Source organism: Bidens hawaiensis, unplaced genomic scaffold (genome assembly GCF_021521415.1).
Source record: "Bidens hawaiensis isolate Kalapana, Puna unplaced genomic scaffold, B.hawaiensis_p1.1 tig00005780_1, whole genome shotgun sequence".
Classification (NCBI taxonomy): domain Eukaryota; kingdom Viridiplantae; phylum Streptophyta; class Magnoliopsida; order Asterales; family Asteraceae; genus Bidens; species Bidens hawaiensis.
Window position 1 is genome coordinate 735,628 of NW_027491379.1, and position 19,907 is coordinate 755,534.

At 34.7% G+C, this 19,907-nt stretch overlaps 3 protein-coding genes and 1 pseudogene across 4 annotated transcripts; 1 reads left to right on the forward strand and 3 right to left on the reverse strand.

Moving 5' to 3' along the window:
- Nucleotides 1-3,407: 3,407 nt before the first annotated feature.
- On the reverse strand, nucleotides 3,408-4,970 carry LOC143630630 (pathogenesis-related thaumatin-like protein 3.5). Its single transcript, XM_077099597.1, has 2 exons — nucleotides 4,918-4,970; nucleotides 3,408-4,848 (listed from the first exon to the last, which is right to left on the reverse strand). The coding sequence occupies exons 1-2, from the start codon at nucleotides 4,961-4,963 to the stop codon at nucleotides 4,184-4,186; spliced, it is 711 nt and encodes a 236-aa protein (XP_076955712.1). The 5' UTR covers nucleotides 4,964-4,970; the 3' UTR covers nucleotides 3,408-4,183.
- A 930-nt stretch (nucleotides 4,971-5,900) lies between these two features.
- On the reverse strand, nucleotides 5,901-6,909 carry LOC143630631 (thaumatin-like protein). The gene is made up of 2 exons (XM_077099598.1): nucleotides 6,720-6,909; nucleotides 5,901-6,639 (listed from the first exon to the last, which is right to left on the reverse strand). Exons 1-2 carry the CDS (start codon nucleotides 6,763-6,765, stop codon nucleotides 5,975-5,977), a joined length of 711 nt encoding a protein of 236 aa, XP_076955713.1. The 5' UTR covers nucleotides 6,766-6,909; the 3' UTR covers nucleotides 5,901-5,974.
- A 1,195-nt stretch (nucleotides 6,910-8,104) lies between these two features.
- On the forward strand, nucleotides 8,105-13,050 carry LOC143630715 (uncharacterized; annotated as a pseudogene). The gene is made up of 4 exons (XR_013153225.1): nucleotides 8,105-9,019; nucleotides 9,278-9,640; nucleotides 10,117-12,091; nucleotides 12,454-13,050. The product of XR_013153225.1 is annotated as an uncharacterized LOC143630715 (transcript).
- A 5,273-nt stretch (nucleotides 13,051-18,323) lies between these two features.
- LOC143630716 (chlorophyll a-b binding protein 16, chloroplastic-like) lies at nucleotides 18,324-19,287 on the reverse strand. Its single transcript, XM_077099647.1, has one exon. It carries the CDS (start codon nucleotides 19,272-19,274, stop codon nucleotides 18,477-18,479), a length of 798 nt encoding a protein of 265 aa, XP_076955762.1. The 5' UTR covers nucleotides 19,275-19,287; the 3' UTR covers nucleotides 18,324-18,476.
- Nucleotides 19,288-19,907: the final 620 nt, after the last annotated feature.

The window sequence follows — 19,907 nt, forward strand, 5'->3', positions numbered from 1 at the left end:
GTAATGCAAAACTTGATCATATATCATGAAAAAGTGCTAAAGGTTTGTGCTCTTGAAGTAGACATATTTGCCCCTAATTGTTTTACGATTTTGATTCTTTGTTTCTTGTTAACTTTAATTTTGATGTTTATCACATCCGTGTATTTTTATAAATAAATTTAATGTCAATTGTAATTAGATATGGCACTCGTGCTAATGTGCTATGCAGATAAATGCTAAATCTATTCATGAAACTTTTTTAAAAGGTAACGAGCAAAAGATGTATAGAAAGTTATTATTTTTCTTGACTGCCTGGCACACACACTTTCGTTATCTTGTCAGCCGATCTTACTAGTCTCGATGGGGAGGTACGTGTGTGTGTGTTTAGGGGCGGGTTCTTCGCAGAATACATTTTTTGTGAGAACAAAAATAATTGTACATTTTTTTAGTTTAAAATACAAGAAAATAGTTAGAATGCATTGATTTCATCTCTTTAACATTCTAAAAAATAACATAAACAAAGATAAATTTTTTTATATTTTGTAGAACCTACACATATATATATATGTAAACATTTAAAAGTGAAAAAAAAAACATATTGACAAATTATTGTAATGGTTTTCTTTTTTAAAATATATAACATAGATATTTGTATGTAAGAAGTAAGTTTTTTTAAAAAAATGAACCATTAATAGAAAAAATAAAACGAATTAGGGTTGTTCCCGCTATAGCCTTTTGTAATGTACCGCTTCCTACAAATAGAGAGAGGGTGTGCGTGTGTGCTATATATAGAGAGAGGGGGAGAGAGAAGGGTGTAAAGGCGCCGCAAGAGAGTGAAGAGAGTGACGACGATACCGGAGGCGGAGCAAACTAGGTGAATTGCATTTGCGATTGCGTTTTTATTATTATTATTTCGATGTAGAGACTTGTTAATGTCCATTCTACAACAAATCGGTTGATTGTTGATTATCTATTTGTATGTTATTAGATCGGGCTGATTCTTGATTTTTATCTGGATTCTTGGTACAAAGCTCACATTGCGCTCTTTCTTATCATTCTTTTAAGTACTTGTGTTGTTGATTCCTTTGGTTGCAATGGTTCTTTATTATTTTCCCCTTTTGACGATGAATAACGACTAAAACTATTTGATATGTTATTGGATTTGAATTTAAATGTTCAATTCAAAACTTGAACTTTGGGGATCGATTTGTGCTACATACATGAGTTTAATTGTTTTAGATCGGTGCCGATTCTTGATTTTTATCTGAATTCTTGGTACAAAGCTCACAAATTGCGCTCTTTCGTATCATTCTTTTTAAGTACTTGTGTTGTTGATTCATTTGGTTGCAATGGATCTTTATTATTTTCCCCTTTTGACGATGAATAACGACTAAAACTATTTGATATGGTATTGGATTTGAATTTTAATGTTCAATTCAAAACTTGAACTTTGGGGATCGATTTGCGCTACATACATGAGTTTAATTGTTTTAGATAATTTATTTATTGCACGATTCCGAATATAAACCCTCTTTTGCCTTTTTTTCTTGCTAGTTGTAAATGAAAGTTAGAGAATTTTGGTTGAAGAAATTTGATTTTGACGGTGCCGTTTAAAAACTAGGTTAAAGTCTTCAATTTTCGACAAAGACATTGAAAATCTCAAGTTATTTAATGACTTACTCATTTTTCAGTTTTGAGGGGTGTTTGGATGTGGTTTAAACTTAATATTTGTGATCTTAAAGTGTTTGGACAATTTGGGTTCCTCTAATGAATGTGTACAAACTATGAGTATAAATTTTGCTGTTGTTACATTTGCTTGGTCTAAAACTTTATTAACAAGTTAATCACCCAAACATGTATGCTAACAATATAGTTTAAGTTTCTAAAAGAGTGTAACTAGGCTTATTTCATTCTTTTTTATAGGTTTTCAGTCATGGAGAAGAAATCACACTCTGTCAATCGCAACCCAAGTGTCAAAGAAGTAAAGAAGCAACCACTTTTCGATCTGAACCAGCTGCCATCTGTTGATGATGTGCCGCCACCACCACCACCAACGCTGCTGCTGCCGCCACCACAACCAACTGTTAGTGTTAACGGAAGTATATGATTTGCTAAAAGAAATATATATTTTTAAAAATGTGCTAAAAAAGAAATTTATTTTTGCTTAGTGCACACATTAATACATACGAATAATGTATTAATATTTGTTTTCTGTTTTACAATTATGTTTTTTTGAATTTTAGGTAATTATATGTTACCTTGTTTTCATTGTATGATTTTCATGTCATATTGTAACATCACATAATCTTTTGCTTATATGTAGGTTCTGAACCCACCGCGAAAGATTCAACCGGAATACTATAAAAATTTAGGGTATTGTTACATACCTTCTGCATTCCAGTTGTTCACACTTAGTTTTTGTTTTATATTGAGGGGATATTTATTATTATTATTATTATTATTATTATTATTATTATTATTTCTTCATGATGTTGTAGGTTTGTAGATGGTTATAATTCTTTAATGTTTGTTTCTGATAAGAAGGTAAATGCATTTTCTTTCTTTTACTTCGGTTTGATAATCTGATATTATAAGCAAAAGTCGATAGTTGATTGAATAGTCACTACTTTTGTATGTTTGTAGGCCAAGTTACCTCTAAAGTCTTTGCATACTCTTGCTCGTTCGTGGTTTAAGGACGGAGTACGCAAGCAAGACAAGGTTATCATATAACTATTTGGATTCAATATATATTTCTTTATGTGAAAAAAGAATGATTTGGTTCTAGATTTGCAAAGACTACATGTCACAGTTGCTCACTATCACCTTTTATAAAACTATAATTGAATGTTTTTATTGACAGTGTGTTTCCGAAGACTTGCACAAGGAGGAGTGTCTTTCCGAAGACTTGCACAAGGAGGAGTGTGTTTCTGAAGACTTGCACAAGGAGGAATATCTTAAAGAAACGAAAGACGAGTCTGAAGTGGCTGAGATTCTTCTCGGGTATATATTTTCATTCTTTAGTGCATGACATGACTATGATTTCATAATTATGCTTGTAAACATTAACCTTCTTGTATGTGAATGTTTAAATTGGTTTAAAGTGTTAAAGAAGTGGAGAAATATATTAAAGAATCGGATGACGAGTCTGAAGTGGCTGAGTATCTTCTCGGGTATATATCATTCTTTAGTGCATGACATGACTATGATTTCATAACTATGTTTGTAAACATTAACCTTCTTGTATGTGAATGTTTAAATTGGTTTAAAGTGTTAAAGACGTAGAAGGGTATTTTAAGGAATTGGAAGACGAGTCTGAAGTGGCTGAGTATCTTCTCGGGTATATATTTTCATTCTTTAGTGCATGACATGATTATGATTTCATAATTATGTTTGTAAACATTAACCTTCTTCTATTTGAATGTTTAAATTGGTTTAAAGTGTTAAAGAAGTAGAAGGATCTTTTAAAGAATCGGAAGACGAGTCTGAAGTGGCTGAGTATCTTCTCGGGTATAAATTTTCATTCTTTAGTGCATGACATTACTATGATTTCATAATTATGTTTTAAACATTAACCTTCTTGTATGTGAATGCTTAAATTGGTTTAAAGTGTTGAAGAAGCGGAGAGACATGTTAACAAATCGGAATTAGAATCTGAAATAGCTGAGGTTCTTCTCAGGTATTTATATTTTCATTCTTTAGAGCATGACATGACTATGATTTCATAATTATGTTTGTAAAAATCAACCTTCTTGTATGCGAACGTTTAAATTGGTTTAAAGTGTTCACAACCTTCTAAACTGGTTATATATATTTTTTGTTTTGTTTGCAGGTTGTCTGAAGGCGAGCCGAAGACGGTTGAAAAGAAGGTTCCTTCCACCCCCTCTTCTGTTGGTATCATGACTAGAAGCAAGGTGAAGAAGACGACTGAAAAGAAGGTTTTTTCCTTCTCCGCTCCTTGCAATAAGAAAAGGAGGTATGCACCTAAAATGCGACGCCTAAGTGATATCTCGAGGGAAATTGGCGAAAAGTGAGTTGCATTATGTAGTGCGCGTTTTCAAGTTGATAATTATCGTGTCATTATCATTCGTTGTTTCTGACTGATTATATGTTGAAATTAATAATAATATCCCTAGAGAATTTTTATTAACAGTAATCATAAATCGTTTTATTTGCTGAAATCAGATAGTATAGACTTGTAACCAACTTAACAGAATATGATCAAGTAATCTGAATTCCGGCATGTATAAGTACTTGTTTGGTCATCAAAAGCATAGCTATAAGAAGTCGGGCAACCTTGTTTGAAATACTGCGAGTATTTTGTCGGTTGGCACGTGTTAGGGTTTTGAAACGGTCCGGTGCAACAATACTCGGGTGTATGGTAAGCCGTGCACGCACTCTTGCAGGCCACCGTCTCGCCATTTTCCCCTCTCACAACCAGATTATCCGGACAATGCAGGTTTAGGTCCGTGTCACACCTAACACTCGTACAAACACCCGAATCACCGCGTGGGAATATGGAAATAGGCAAGTTGTAGCCGTCCACGAGGCTCACGTCATAGAAGTCAAGTGGGCTGTCGAGGGTGAACTCCGCTAGAGATGCTGGTGGTTCACCACCAGCACCTCTGCAGTAGAGACCGCTTCCGCAGTCTCCAGTGGTGCAGGTTCCTTCACCATGAATATTAAACGTGCATCCGCTTCTACCCCATAAGCGACCGGCCCATCGTGCTGGCGTCGTCACGTTTCTTGATTGTTGAGGTCTAAGCTGGAAACCGCCTTGCATGAGTACGGGTTGCCCACCGTTAGGTTGGATAGCCGGCCATATGGTGTTTCGACATCTGTTTTCAAATGTAAAAACCGCTGCATCAACACCTGCAATAAAACAGTCGAAAACGAATTTACGTTTACAAAATTAATGAATTAAAATTTATGATTTTATACCAATGAAAGAGAGAAGTAGGAGCACAGAGAAATGTAGAAAAGTCATTACAGAATGAAGGTATGAAATATGCAAGTTATTTAGACACCTTTATATAGTATAACATATTATATATCAGAATGTATAGGTATGTAACACAAAGATTGTTGCCTGGCTGCACTTCTTTTTTTTTTTTTTGTTTCTTTATCAAACTTTTCAGCAACCACTTCATGACACTCCTAAATATTTTCCAACTGAATTTAACTCAGACCATGTCACCTGTATATGCAATGTCACCCGACCCGTGGCTTGTTTTTCACTTTTTTGTGGTTAGTACCGACAGCGAAAAAGATTTTAAATACTAATCCTTCACTTTTGACCCGTTTGTCTTCGAACTAGCTTTTACGTGCTGACCCGTTAGTGATATCGTGAATGTACATGGGAGTGTAGTATATCCTGTATAAACCCTTGATTATGTATATATACTTGACTCATATTTATAATATCAAATATACATTTTTCTGATAAAATTTTGGTTTATGACAATTTTACCCTTTTTAGTATTGTATTCCAGTTTTTGTCCCAGTTTTTAGGCTTAATTAGTTTATTTAAGTGAGTTTAAGGGTTATATTTTGATTTTTTTAATGAGTAAAAAAACATAAATTTATTATTTTCATGGTGTCATTGGTCACTAAATATATTTTCGTATATGCAACTGTAAATACGTTAGCGTGTCACTCGTGTTTCGGTTGTATAGATTGTACATAAAAATGTTATTTTGGTGTCACGTGACCCGTAACTGTAATGCTAGGTCTGCCTCTGGTTCGAATCATGAATAGATTAATGTGCAGTTGCCAAGTTCTTGCTTTGGCGTGATTAGTTATTGTTATTGTTATTATTTTTTTCATTCTGGCTCTTAATTTGTGTGTATATATAAGCTAGCTACAAGAGTATGATCCATCTAAGTTGATTGAGATTGTTTGAAATAATATTATACAATCAAAATCATTTTATTTATTGCAATGAACATAATATGGAATGAGGAAATAGATATGTAATTAATTAATCAAGTGTCCAAAGTTAACAGAATATGATCAAGTAATCCGAATCTCTACAGGTAACAGTAGTTAACGGGTCATCGAAAGCATAGGTATACGCAGAAGGGCAAGCCCGTTTGAAATACTGCGAGTATTTCGTTGGCTTGCATCTGTTCGGATTCTGAAACGGCCCAGTGCAACAATACTCTGGCGTCTGAAAAGCCGTGCACGCGCTCTTACACGCCACAATTTCCCCACGGTCTCCTCTCACCACGAGATTCGTGGGACAATGCAAGTTCAAGTCGCTCTCACAGCCGACACTCGGGCAAACACCCGAGTCGTCATATGGGAAAACCGAGATAGGCATGTTGAACCCGTCCAATATGCTGACATCGTAAAAATCTACGGGGCTATCAAGGGTGAACTCGGCTATAGAAGCCGGTGGCTCACCGCCTGCGCCATTGCAGTAGAGACCGATTCCACAGTCTCCCGTGGCGCAGGTGCCTTCACCGTAAACATTGAACATGCATCCGCTTCGCCCCCATAACCGACCTGACCAGCCTTTGGGGGCGGTCAAGTTTCTTGATTGTAAAGGTTTTAGCTCGAGACCGCCTTGCATGAGTTGCGGTTGGCCACCGGCAGCTTGGATTCCCGGCCATACGGTTTTGTCACATCTGTTTTGCAATGTGAAAACAACTGCGTCGACACCTGCAAAAAAAAACACCAAAATGTAACATCTATAAAGACGAAACAAAATAATTAAAAACCCGAAAATTTAGGATAGTTACCGAAGGAAGACAGAAGTATGAGAATGAATAAATGTAGGAAAGCCATTACAGGATTGAAGTGAACATGTGTTAAAGACTCATTTATATAAGAAAACCAAAATATATGAACATTTGTAATGAAGACACAAACTTTATGGTCTTAAAAATAAGCACTAACTAATGAGTACACAGGTTTGCAACACAAAGACTGCTGCCTGCATTGTATATGAATGGCATGATAAAATATTAGTTCTTAAATTTATAATAATAATTACATAAGTCCATGTGTTTTAAGAAAAAAAGTAACCGGTTTGGTATATACGGTTTTCAATATGTAACATTTTGGGGTCAACATTAACTCTTGCTAAAAGTTCTGTTGAATTTAAAATGACAGTCTTGCCCTTTAGATAATTACATAATTTTTTTATAACCATAATGATTTACTTTGTAATATATTTGGGGTCTAACTACTTGTATTATTAACTCTTATCTTTCACTTACTCTTGCAGCTGTTTTTGCGTGCAAAATTTTAGATTTTAATTTTACTTTTATTTTTTAGCGATATTTTACGATCGGAATTTATTTTTTAATAGTATTTTAGTTTTTCGACCGTATTACTAACGGAATAGAACTTTTAGTTATAATCCATTTACTTTTATAACTTTGTGAGATAGTGTTGTATTTTTTAAACTTTTGTAATTGTTTCGAAGCTGACATTTGTTTTCTCTTTTCTCTATTTTTCACGAACAAATCATAATCAGTTGTTTTTTTTTTTGCAATCGTTCGGATAATATAAACGTTAGCATACTATAAACTTTATATATCTAAAAGTTTCTTCATAAGGGTTTATATATAGCTACAAAATGGTCACAAAAAATAAAATAAATTACAAATACATATTAATATTTAATCGAAAAAGTTAAGAAAAAAGAGAAGTTAAATAATTAAATATCACTCTCAAAACGATCTAAATATTCCAAAATTTCAGTCTCTGAAAATTATAAAACTAAAATAACTCTTAACTAGAAGAATGAGATTTATTCAAATTAAATGTTGCCATGAATAATCGATTTAATTTTTTTTAGCCGCAACAAAATTTATATTCGAATAGTTCCAAGCAACGTGTCAGTCATAAACTCATTCAGCTCATCACATAATTCAAAGTCACACTTTGACCCATGGAACCTTAGATTGATTGAACCTCATGAAGCCATCAGGAAATTTAATGTTTCTTGTCCCAGCCAATAATTCAATTCAATACTGGTGGTTTATTCACTTATTGTTGTTACCATCATAACTCATAAGTTCATAATTCATACCATTTATGTTTTAAAATGTTTAGCTGAATATAATTCTGTTAAGACCGCGAAAAACTGTTTATTCATAATCAACTAGAAACGAAACAGTTATGGAAAATAGAAGTATCTTTATCTTCAATCTTATGATAGTCCTCATAAGTCTACACTATTATTGTGTTACCACAGCTCAACTTACTGATCAACATGCTCTGGAAGCGATCAAAGCTCAAATCGTCGACCCGTGGGGGACTTTATCCAAAAACTGGTCTGCGAAAACCTCCATTTGTAACTGGGAAGGTGTCACTTGTGGTTCTAAATCTCAAAGAGTCATTGAGTTGGATCTTTCTTTCATGGGTCTTGTTGGCACAATATCTCCACATATTGGTAACCTTTCATTCCTCTCATTGCTTGACCTCACAAACAATAGTTTTCATGGATCAATACCTCCGGAAATCGCAAAGTTGCGCCATATGAAAGAAGTGTTCATGGGAGGAAACAATCTTACAGGAATTCTACACTTATCATATTTTAACAACATGCCTAAACTTGAAATATTGCATCTGAATAATAATAATCTCACCGGCACTCTTTCTCCGAATTTTCTTGATAACATGACGAGTCTAAAGACACTGCGGTTAAGTCACAATTCGTTACATGGAAACATCCCAGAAGAGATAGGTAACGGATCTTGTTTGCGTGATTTTCACGTGGATAATAACAAGTTAACTGGTTTTGTGCCACCGACGCTTTTCAATCTATCTTGTTTAAGAAAGATTGAGTTATCGGTAAATAGTTTGTCAGGGAGTCTGCCAGATGATATGTGCAATGATCAGCTCGGTGAGCTCGTGATGTTCTTTGTATCTGACAATGAATTCACGGGACCAATTCCGTCTAGCATCGATAAATGTCGGCAGCTTCAGTATCTATCCATGTCATTTAATAAATTCAATGGCATCATACCCAGAGGAATTGGGAATTTGACTCTTTTGAAGGAGTTATTTCTTGGTGATAATGACTTGCAAGGTATATGCAATATTTTTTTTTTATCAAATTTTTAAACCACTAAAATATATTTTCTTTTACATCTTGCCATCTTTGATAAACCACATTGATTGATCTTGGAGTCATAACATCACTATGCATAACTCGTTGAACTCAGCTAATTAAGTATGCAATAATGTGTGTGTGTGTGTGCTGCGATGCAAATACTAAGTTGGTATACATAACACACAAAAAACGAACCGATTAGATTAATACGAATTTGTGCTTATGAATAAATAGGTCCAATTCCAGCTGAGATAGGCAACTTGAAAAGGTTGGAGATATTATCTAGTTTTGGAGGGAATTTAGAAGGACATGTTCCACAAGTCATATTCAACATGTCATCTCTCAAGTCAATCAATTTCAATAGAAACAGCTTGTCTGGAGTTCTATTCCCGGATATTGACATCGGTCTTCACAACCTTGAAGAGTTATACCTTTCCAATAATCAGTTTACCGGCCAACTTCCGGCTGGTTTCTGGAAATTGAAAAAAATTCAAAGGCTTGGGCTATCGGTTAATAACTTTACAGGAAACATTCCTTCGGAGGTCATGAATCTAACACAGCTGACACATCTTTATCTTGGAAGTAATAGACTCACAGGTATGTTTTACACCATTAACATAGTCGTCCACAAAACATTTAGACAGCCGTTTTGACCAAAAAAAAAAGTAAAAAAATATTGGTCAGATTGTTTGAACAATATCCGGACAGTGATTCTGACCATAAGAGGGTCAAACTTTGAAATTATATCCGGGCAGCTATTCTGAACATGGACAGTCAAACTTTGAAAATTTTTGGTCAAAACAGTCATCCGACATCTATCCGGACGGTTGCTTGAAACAATGTGGAATTAGATGTCAGATAGTGTGTAATATCTGGTCCCTTAATTATGTCATTTATGTTGCAAACACAATTAATCTTTTGGGTTGATTTTTAATAAGCAACCTTAAACAACCCCTTAAGGTCTCTTTAGGAATAAACGGTACTATAAGTCTACAACTAAATAGATCACATGAATTATATGGAGCTTCTCTTTTAACGAAATAGAGTAATTTTAGTACTTAACTTTGTGGCAGGAATTATTCCTGATGAGATCAACAACCTTTATCACCTTCAGGAATTGAGTTTATTAAACAATACCATTGGCGGAAGCATTCGGTTCAACATCTCAACACTAAAGAAGTTGGACTTAAATCAGAATTCGTTTGCAGGTAATCTCCCCGCCGACATTGGTTTCTGGCTTCCAAATCTCCAAGAGCTATATTTGAACGATAACAAATTCCAGGGAACGTTACCAAGCTCAATCATCAACGTTTCCAAACTATGGACGCTTGAATTATCTACGAACTCATTTTCTGGTTCCATACCAGTTACAATTGGTAGATTAGAGCTACTAGAACGACTTCATTTCGGAGAAAATTATTTCACTAGTCATGGCTCGGAGTTAAACTTCTTGTCATCATTGACAAATTACCGAAGGTTACGAACACTCGCTTTTGCATATAATCCCTTGAAGGCTTTTCTCCCCGCTTCTGTCGGTAACCTATCGACATCTCTCCAAGTGTTTGAAGCATTTGGATGTGGAATCAAAGGCATTATTCCTAGTGGAATTGGCAACTTGACTAGTTTGATAAGGTTAGCTTTGGACATGAACGAGTTAAACGGAAACATTCCAACATCACTTGGAAAGCTGCAAAATATTGGCCAATTGTATCTTGAAAACAACAGATTACAAGGAGGTATTCCGCAAGAATTATGTCGCTTGAAGAACTTAGGCTAGTTATATTTGAGTAAGAACCATCTCTCGGGAACTATACCACCATGTTTGGGAGATATCAGTTCGCTTGCGTGGCTATTCTTGGACTCGAATGGATTAACATCCACGATACCATCGAATTTATGGAGCCATAAATCACTTTTAGTCCTAAACTTGTCCTCAAATATCTTAACCGGATATTTGCCATCAAGTATCGGAAGCTCTAGTTCACCTCTTACCGGGTTGGACTTATCGTTTAATACATTGTCAGGTAATATTCCAAGTAGCGTTGCTGGTTACCAAATGCTGAACAAACTGTCCTTGGCTCATAACAACCTGCAAGGTTCAATCCCAGAGTCGATCGGCAAGTTAATAAGTTTAGAGCTTTTGGATTTATCTAATAATAATTTATCCGGTGTGATCCCCAAATCCTTAAGAGACACTCAGCCATCTTGAATACTTAAATCTGTCTTTCAATACGCTACAAGGCGAGATACCAAATGGAGGACGGTTTAGTAACTTCACCGCTTCATCGTTTATGCGTAATAAAGATCTATGTGGTGCACCAAAACTGGAAGTTTTGCCCTGTAGAAGCAAACAACATGAATCTAGAACTTTGTCTTCTTTGAAGTATATATTACCTATCGTTGCATCAATGACTAGTTTAGCTTTAGCTTTATATTTACTGAGAAAACACAGAAAAAGCAAACGAACAAATGTGGAGCTGCCATCGCTTGTTGAATGGACAAGAGTATCATATTACGAACTTGTAAGAGCAACCGAATCATTTGACGAAAGCAACTTAATTGGGAAGGGGGCTTACGGGTCGGTATTTAAAGGGAAGCTCTCAGATGGTGTAAATGTTGCAATAAAGGTTTTTAATTTACTCTCCGAGGGCGCAGTAAAGAGTTTCAATGTCGAATGTGAAGTACTACGCAATATTCGTCATAGGAATCTTGTTAAAATCATTAGCAGTTGTACTAACTTGGATTTTAGATGCTTAGTTATGGAATACATGTCGAATGGGAGCCTCGAGCAGTGGTTGTACTCGCATAACAATCATCTGAGTCTTGTGCAACGGCTGCAAATAATGATAGACGTTGCATCGGCTCTGGAATATCTACATCACGGTCAACCAACGCCTATTATTCATTGTGATTTGAAGCCAAGTAACGTCCTCCTTGACGAAGATATGAACGCTCGTGTTTGTGATTTTGGGATTGTCAAAATCTTTGGTGTAGAGGAATTCAAGTTAAGAACTACAACATTAGGAACAATGGGATACATGGCACCAGGTAAGGCTCTTTCAATGAAAAACTTAGAGCTAGTTAAAGTGAATCAAAAATATAATTAATTTATATAGGCCTGTATAATAATATTTTCCACGTATAATACGGGTTGTATAACTTTATACGGTCCATATGATATATGAAAAATGTTATACGACCTATATAACTTGTCAGTATGACCACTAATGAAAAGTTTTTCCAAAAAGAAACAATGCATATTTGGTATGGTATAATTAAATGTATCCACAACTTTTAATATGCTATTTTGTCCGTTTGTTGCCCGCTTACATGCCTCTTTATTGTAATTGGATCCTTTTATTTTTAATATTATGATCTCGGTCGTTAATATGCTATTTTGTCATGCATAGAGTATGGGATGGAAGGAATAGTGTCACCAGGAAGTGATGTCTATAGTTTCGGCATTCTGTTGTTGGAAACGTTCACGAGGAAGAAGCCCACGGATGAAATGTTCTGGGGTGAGTTAAGTCTACGAAGTTGGGCTCTTGAAACAACACAAAGGTCAGTTTTTGAAGTTGTTGATGAAGATTTGATCGACGAGCATTTATATACTAAGCAAGAATCCTTGGCATCTATTTTCAATCTGGCAATAGATTGCACCTCTGATTCATCTTCTATGCGGACAAGCATGAAAGAAGCCGTGATTAAGCTTAGCAAAATACAGAAGAATTTCCTAGCAAATAATTAATTTATATATCTTCGATCTAGCGGTGAACATAAACAACTTGCATAATTGCATTAAGAATGAAGAATAAATACATTTAGTTATATTGAAATGCTTTGTGTTACTGTCTTAGCATATGATTAGTGTTATAGGTTTTATTTGATTAGGAAAGATAATGCAAAAAACTTTGATATGTGATTTTTGGATTAAACTAAGCTAAACTAAATTGCAATGAAAATAAAAAGGCAAACAACAAAAATATAGTTCAAAAGGTCATGAATATGAGAGATGGCTTCTACTTAGAGGTGCACAAATAGGGTTTTTTCTAATATTCGGGTTCGGGTATGGAATCGGTTTCGGGTATGATCGGGTATTGAAAAATCAGGAATTGACAGAAATCGGGTACGGTTCGGGTAGGGTATTGAGGAGAAAAACTCAACCCTATGTACCCGGGTAGGGTATGATCGGGTTCGGGTATTGAAACCGGGTACGACCGGGTATTAATACCCGGTTTTGAATTTGTAATTTTTTATACATTTTTTAATTTGTTTAAAATTTAAATTTGCTTTATAATGTATAAAAATAGTTAAACTATATTACAAAAACCATAAATCCTCTTAATTACAAATTATTTACTTAGTAATATACATTTTACAAAACTTAAACATAAAAGTTGTGAAGTAAACATAAAAAATATACTATAAAAACTCATGTATTATTTCGGGTATTAGAAAATTGATATCGGGTATCGGGTATAACCAGGTATCGGGTATAGGGTATGACCGGGTCCGGGTATTTACGAGTATAAATCGGGTACGGGTATTGACCTCAAAATGCATACCCTATCCATACCCTACGGGTAGGGTCGGTTCCGGTTTCGGATATAGAATACCCGGGTATAAAAAACAATCGGTTCCGGGTATTTTTTTCGGGTCCGGTTCCAGGTACGGGTTTTGTGCACATCTACTAGTTCTAGTGAGTTAGTGGGCTCGTTTTATTGCAGCCCAAGTGATATACTTGAAGCCCAACAAAGATTGATTTCTTTTTTATTTTTATTTATTTTTCTTTTTTCTATTGTCACCACTCACCAACCTGCACTACCGTTATTTTTTTATATTGTTGTATTAATTTGTCATAGATAACGATTATCAGTAAGATTAATATCACAATATTATATAAACTAGGTTAGAACCCGTGTAATACACGGGCTGATATAAAACCAAAACAACAGAAAATAAATATAGTAATACAAATAATTATAAACATTCTCGTTTCATACACTAAATTCAATAAATACAGAGTAATTAATTGAGAAAAAAATCCATATAACATTAATTTAAATATTAGATGGTAACATAAACGGTTCACAATTCTCAATATACTTCCTTGCTTGGGAAGTCCAACCGAGACGACTTCCGAACAATTTGAAAGTCTAATTCCTGGTAATTTCATGTTGATATTATCGTAGGTGATTAATCTAAGACCATGAAAAAACTTGTTGCAAAAAGGAGTGAACAAAGGAGAATATTTCAAGTTTTAATCCATTTAGTTATAACTGGGCTAATTCTCACGGGTGTGCATGAAATCGAACAAATCTGTAAGAAAAATAACCTATATAATCGAACCAAACAACCGAACCCACCCCAATGTTGAATGGTTAGATTCTAAAGGGTTTAGAAACAATGACAGTTAAAAGATCTTTTATTATGTCTGGTTGGCCAATTACAAATTTGGCCCGCTCATTAGTAAACAGTGTGGAAACGTGTTGACCTTCATGAAGGAACTAATTGAACATGTTAGCTATCTTGAAAGTGTCACTTTTACTCAAGACGTGTTGTAAGCCTACTAATCCAGTGGGGGCATTTTGGTCATATTCTTAACCCAACAAAAACAATAGGTTTGGTATGACTTGACTGTTTTCCAAATTACACTTATTTATGATTTATGTAGCAGATTTAAACCAAATTCAATATAACTAATTAAAACTCAAATGGGTTGGTCGCTTTTTTTTTAAATATTAAAAAATATATATGTTAATTTCAAAATCAAAACATCCTTGTTTGACTCTAAAAGTCAAACTGTGATATACAATCACAGAGTTGCTTAGGAACAATTCAAGTCATTAAAAAGCTCCAAAGATTTCCAAGTTATTAAAGATCTCCTTGTTACTCTCTTTTGATCCATAATCTCTAATTAATATTTTCTCGAAGCCCCTCAATGGCTGCTTATTTGTCTTTTGACATCATACCCGGTCCTGCAATTCGTCATATATGACATTGACTGATCAGAGCAATAAAATACTACAAATTAATATACCCTTCAAAAGCATTTAAATAGAGTAATGAAGAACTGCTAGTTTAACTTTCATATATTAGTTTAAAACAAATACAAACTACTTGCAATGAGCATGTTACAAAAAAGTTTAAGTACTTGGAATATTTAAACTCTTCTAAAACCTTAATCTAGCAAAATATAGGAACTATATGAAAGAAAAACCAAGCAGCTACATTAAACATGCTATTCTTCTTTATCAACTTGCCAACTCCATCACATGTCTGACCACTTATCACCAAGGACTAAGAGTACACAATTTTTCAATTTAATTAAGAAATCTAAACAAATATAAATTGATAGATAAATATATTAACATAGTATTTGTCATTGGTGGAAATACATTTGAATCCACAAAATTTGGTTTGAATATTTCAATAAAACCTTATGTTCCAATGTTAATAAACCTTATGCGCCAATCTTGAATTAAAATGTTGGCTTTTGATAAAAGAACTTATGCAGTGAATACCGAAAATATTATGAAACCAACATCACCATCATGAAATTACCGAAAATACCCTTAAATTGATACCATTTTGCATCCTACAATCCTAAAATAGATTATTAAGCAATCTTTCAAATACATCTTCAACATGGAACACAAAATTTATACATAATTTATATTGTAACCTGAAGTTGCCACTTGTTCAGTTCAACTGAATCCAATATAAAGTCAAACACAACCAAAATTTAAAATATAATAAATAAAAATCAATATTTATCTCAATTAGTCAAAACAGGATACAAGGTTTCAAATTCGTTGTTTAAAGTTAGAATAGAACCAATAAATCATATAACAATAACCTACCTCGTAAAATCTTGAATTGATTCTGAAGGATGTTGATGATTGCGGATAAACGATTACATATGAATTTCGGTTTAGAAGAAGAATAAAGATTGATGATGCACCGAAGAGATTGAGAGATTTGCTGCTTCTAGGTTCAAATCTGGTTGTTTGAAAAACCCATGTTTATGTGAAAATAAAATAAAAGGAAATAATTAGAAAATGACACCAATGTCAACAAGTTTAGCTTATTTATAACGTTTTGGCTAGCTTTCACTTGATTCAGATTTATTTGGAAGTTAAATAAATATTCATGGGCTTATCACAAGAAAAACAAAAATATTCAATAAAGTTAAAAACAAAAAAGAGAATTGTTTGTGACGCAAATGCTAAGGAATCGACAATTGAAGACTTTAAAACTATAAACCAAACAATTCGTTACGGTTTGAAAACTTTGAAACTGACCGAACGAAAGTTAACTAAAAGACCAGTCATGAAGCCAACCCAATAACCAAGTTGGATGGTTTCACGGTTTAAATAGAACCGTGGACACCCTTGAGAGTTCACAATAACTCAATTAGTTATAGTTGGATATTTGAATTATTAATAAAAAAATTATTTGGTTTCAATAGTTATAAGGTCTTAAAACTTTTAATAGGATCCAATAATTTTTATTTAACGTTACACACACAAACACAACTAGAAAACTCGTGTAATGCGGCAGTAACAACAGCTTACAATGCGACACTCTTTTTGGTTAATTCCTATATCCTCTCGGCTTCTTGATGTCATTCCGGTGAGCCTTACACGAATGGTTATGCACGGTGTAACTTTTTTAATATTGTCATCTCACACACGGTGGTTTTACCTTAATATTTGTACATGAACATATGCAAAAATATCGTATGTTCATGCATAAAACTTTTAAGATTGATAAAAGGAAAACGTAATTTTGGTTCTTTCATTGAAACCCTCGGTTGCTTTATTCGATTCTCTTTTATATGATCAAAATGAAAACAAACCTATGCTTTTTTAGTCTCTTTTAACGGTCCATGCTTTAATGCTTTACCACCATATATAATATTATACACGCACGTTGGTAACACAAGAATACACCTTTATTGTTTTGCCTTTGGGTGGTAAGAGAAAGAGAGATTTCATCTTTGATGTACTATCCTCTTATCACGTATTGTTCACGCATCATTCTTTATTTGGTTTGATGGGAATCGAATACATATTTGGTGGTGATGATTGACATCATTTGTCATATAATATGATTTTACTACTTAAGATATTTTGCTTTGATTAGTTATTTCTAAAACTTCATAAAAAATATTACCTGTCTATTTATATAATACCTATAAAAAATCATATGTTTCACTCTTTCATTGCTCCCATTTCTCTCTACTCTCAAGCCACCAGATTGCTTGTTATGTGTTTTGAGACTTCTCTTGCGTTTGACCTGGATTTGCGAATGTGTCTCACTAAATCCGGATAGTCCTTAAATGAGTTATAATATCTCATTCATTTGTGAAACTCTTTCCTAACCAAGCAATTTGCGAATCATGGGGTTCACCAAACCCGGATAGACCTTAAACGGATAATAACATCTCATTTATTTCTAAAATAATCACTTAATCATCAAAAAATAACTTTTACGGGTCACAGGTCTCACCAAACCTGGATAGCCTTTAAACCGTATCTCATTTAGTTGTGAAACACTTTCATTATCAAACCATAATTTAATTTATCTGCTCTACAAATTCTCAGTCGCCGTCTATCCTCTCCATCACCGGTTAACTTCCGATTACCGCTCACCATCGTCAACCTCCCCTCTCACTCATCAACCATCATCGTCACCTGCATCAACCACCCATATTCATAAGACAAATATTTGTGTTTATGTTTTTCGTTTTAAAAAAATCAACATGTTCGTATTCGTTCGTTAAAATTAAAAAAACAAACACATCTCAATTGAAAGAGCCCAGACGTTAATAAATATAATAAACGTAACAAACTAATATATATGTATCAATCAAAACAAAACTACATAAAATAATAAAATACAACAAATCATTACAAATAAATATAAAATAACAATAAAACGATTAAAAACAACAACCTTAATAACCCCCCCCCCCCCCCCACCCCACCCCATATTTGTGTGAATTTTAGGGGCTTAAGTTTTGTATATTGTATATTAAAAGTAGATAAAGTAGCATTCTAAAGTTAGTACTTAGTAGCGATCATGTATTTACTGCATTTGAACGTTAGACAAAAGGATGTTATTAGCCACTTTAGATACTGAAACTATTATATACTTTCTATGACTTCTAAGGATATATACATATATCTACACCAAAATGCTCTATGGTTTATTAGTTCTAGATATTGAAATTATTATATATGTACGTTGTTTGAATATTGTGAGGTCACCTCTACAACATGAAAGATTAAACGCATTATAAATAAGAAACAATACGACCATTCAACAATATAGTAATTAATATACAAGGAACTTAACGTGTTATAATTTATAACACCCTTACAAAACATTTTTCAATATATATTGAATAATCCATATGTCAAATAATTTACTTCCCGGGGACAAAGTTTGTAGCATAAGACCACGCGTTGTTGGCAACAGGGTCCGCAAGGTGGTCAGCGAGGTTCTCCAACGGTCCCTTACCGGTCACAATGGCTTGAACAAAGAACCCGAACATAGAGAACATGGCTAGTCTTCCGTTCTTGAGCTCCTTCACCTTCAACTCAGCAAACGCCTCTGGGTCATCGGCAAGGCCCAACGGGTCAAAGCTACCGCCAGGGTAAAGTGGGTCAACAACCTCACCCAAGGGCCCACCAGCAATTCTGTATCCCTCAACCGCACCCATCAAGATCACTTGGGTGGCCCAAATGGCCAAGATGCTCTGAGCATGGATCAAACTTGGGTTACCCAAGTAATCAAGCCCACCTTCGCTAAAGATTTGGGCTCCCGCCTTGAACCATACGGCCTCACCAAACTTCACACCGTTACGGGCCAAAAGCTCTGGGAAGACACACCCAAGAGCCCCAAGCATGGCCCATCTAGAGTGGATGACCTCAAGCTCACGGTTCTTGGCAAATGTCTCTGGGTCAGCAGAAAGCCCAGCAGTGTCCCAACCGTAGTCACCTGGGAATTCACCAGTGAGGTATGATGGGGCCTCACCAGAGAATGGGCCCAAGTACTTGACACGGTCTGGGCCATACCATGGGCTTCCAGATGGTGCAACCTTCTTGGGTGGTGCAGTTTTCCTCATGGAAACCCGTCCGCTTCCAAAAATGTCGCTTGATGGAGCGGTTTTGACCGCTTGCCCGGCAAATGGAGATGAGAGAGCCATGGTTGAAGCAGCCATTGGATGAGAAGGTAATTAAGATTACTGTGTTTGATAGCTTGAGTATTATAACTTCTTCAAAGTGGTATAAATAGTCTTATGATTTACTAGGATGCTTATCTTCAATATCTCTAACTTGATCTTCATTGGTGAGTGATATTTGGCGGGTGATATCTTTGATGGCTAACAATGATAATTTCTATGGATCAATGAAAACAAGACACGTGGACAGTTTTGTTTCTATCCAGATTTTCTATCCAAAAATATTGTAATTTGATGTTTTGTTCATGACTCAATTGACATGGAGATCATGTACGTGGCTCTAAGGGACCTAGCACAATATGTTATATAATTTTATATTTTTATGTGTTCAAAAGATTGTCTGTATTCTTAACATATATAAGTTTTGTTCATGAAAATTATTTGTATTTTAGGTGTATTGATTGTTTCTATATACATTTTATCATAAACGTACGTTATCACTCCTTTAGTATATCTATTTTTGTCCGCCTATCAACACTGGGTTAAACTAACGTGAACCGTGACGCCATATTGTGTATAAATTCACGTATAGAATGAAAATATATGAATTAGGGGAGAAGTAAACTCATGACTATATGCGTGAAGTTATTTGTACAAGTAACACGCTCAGAA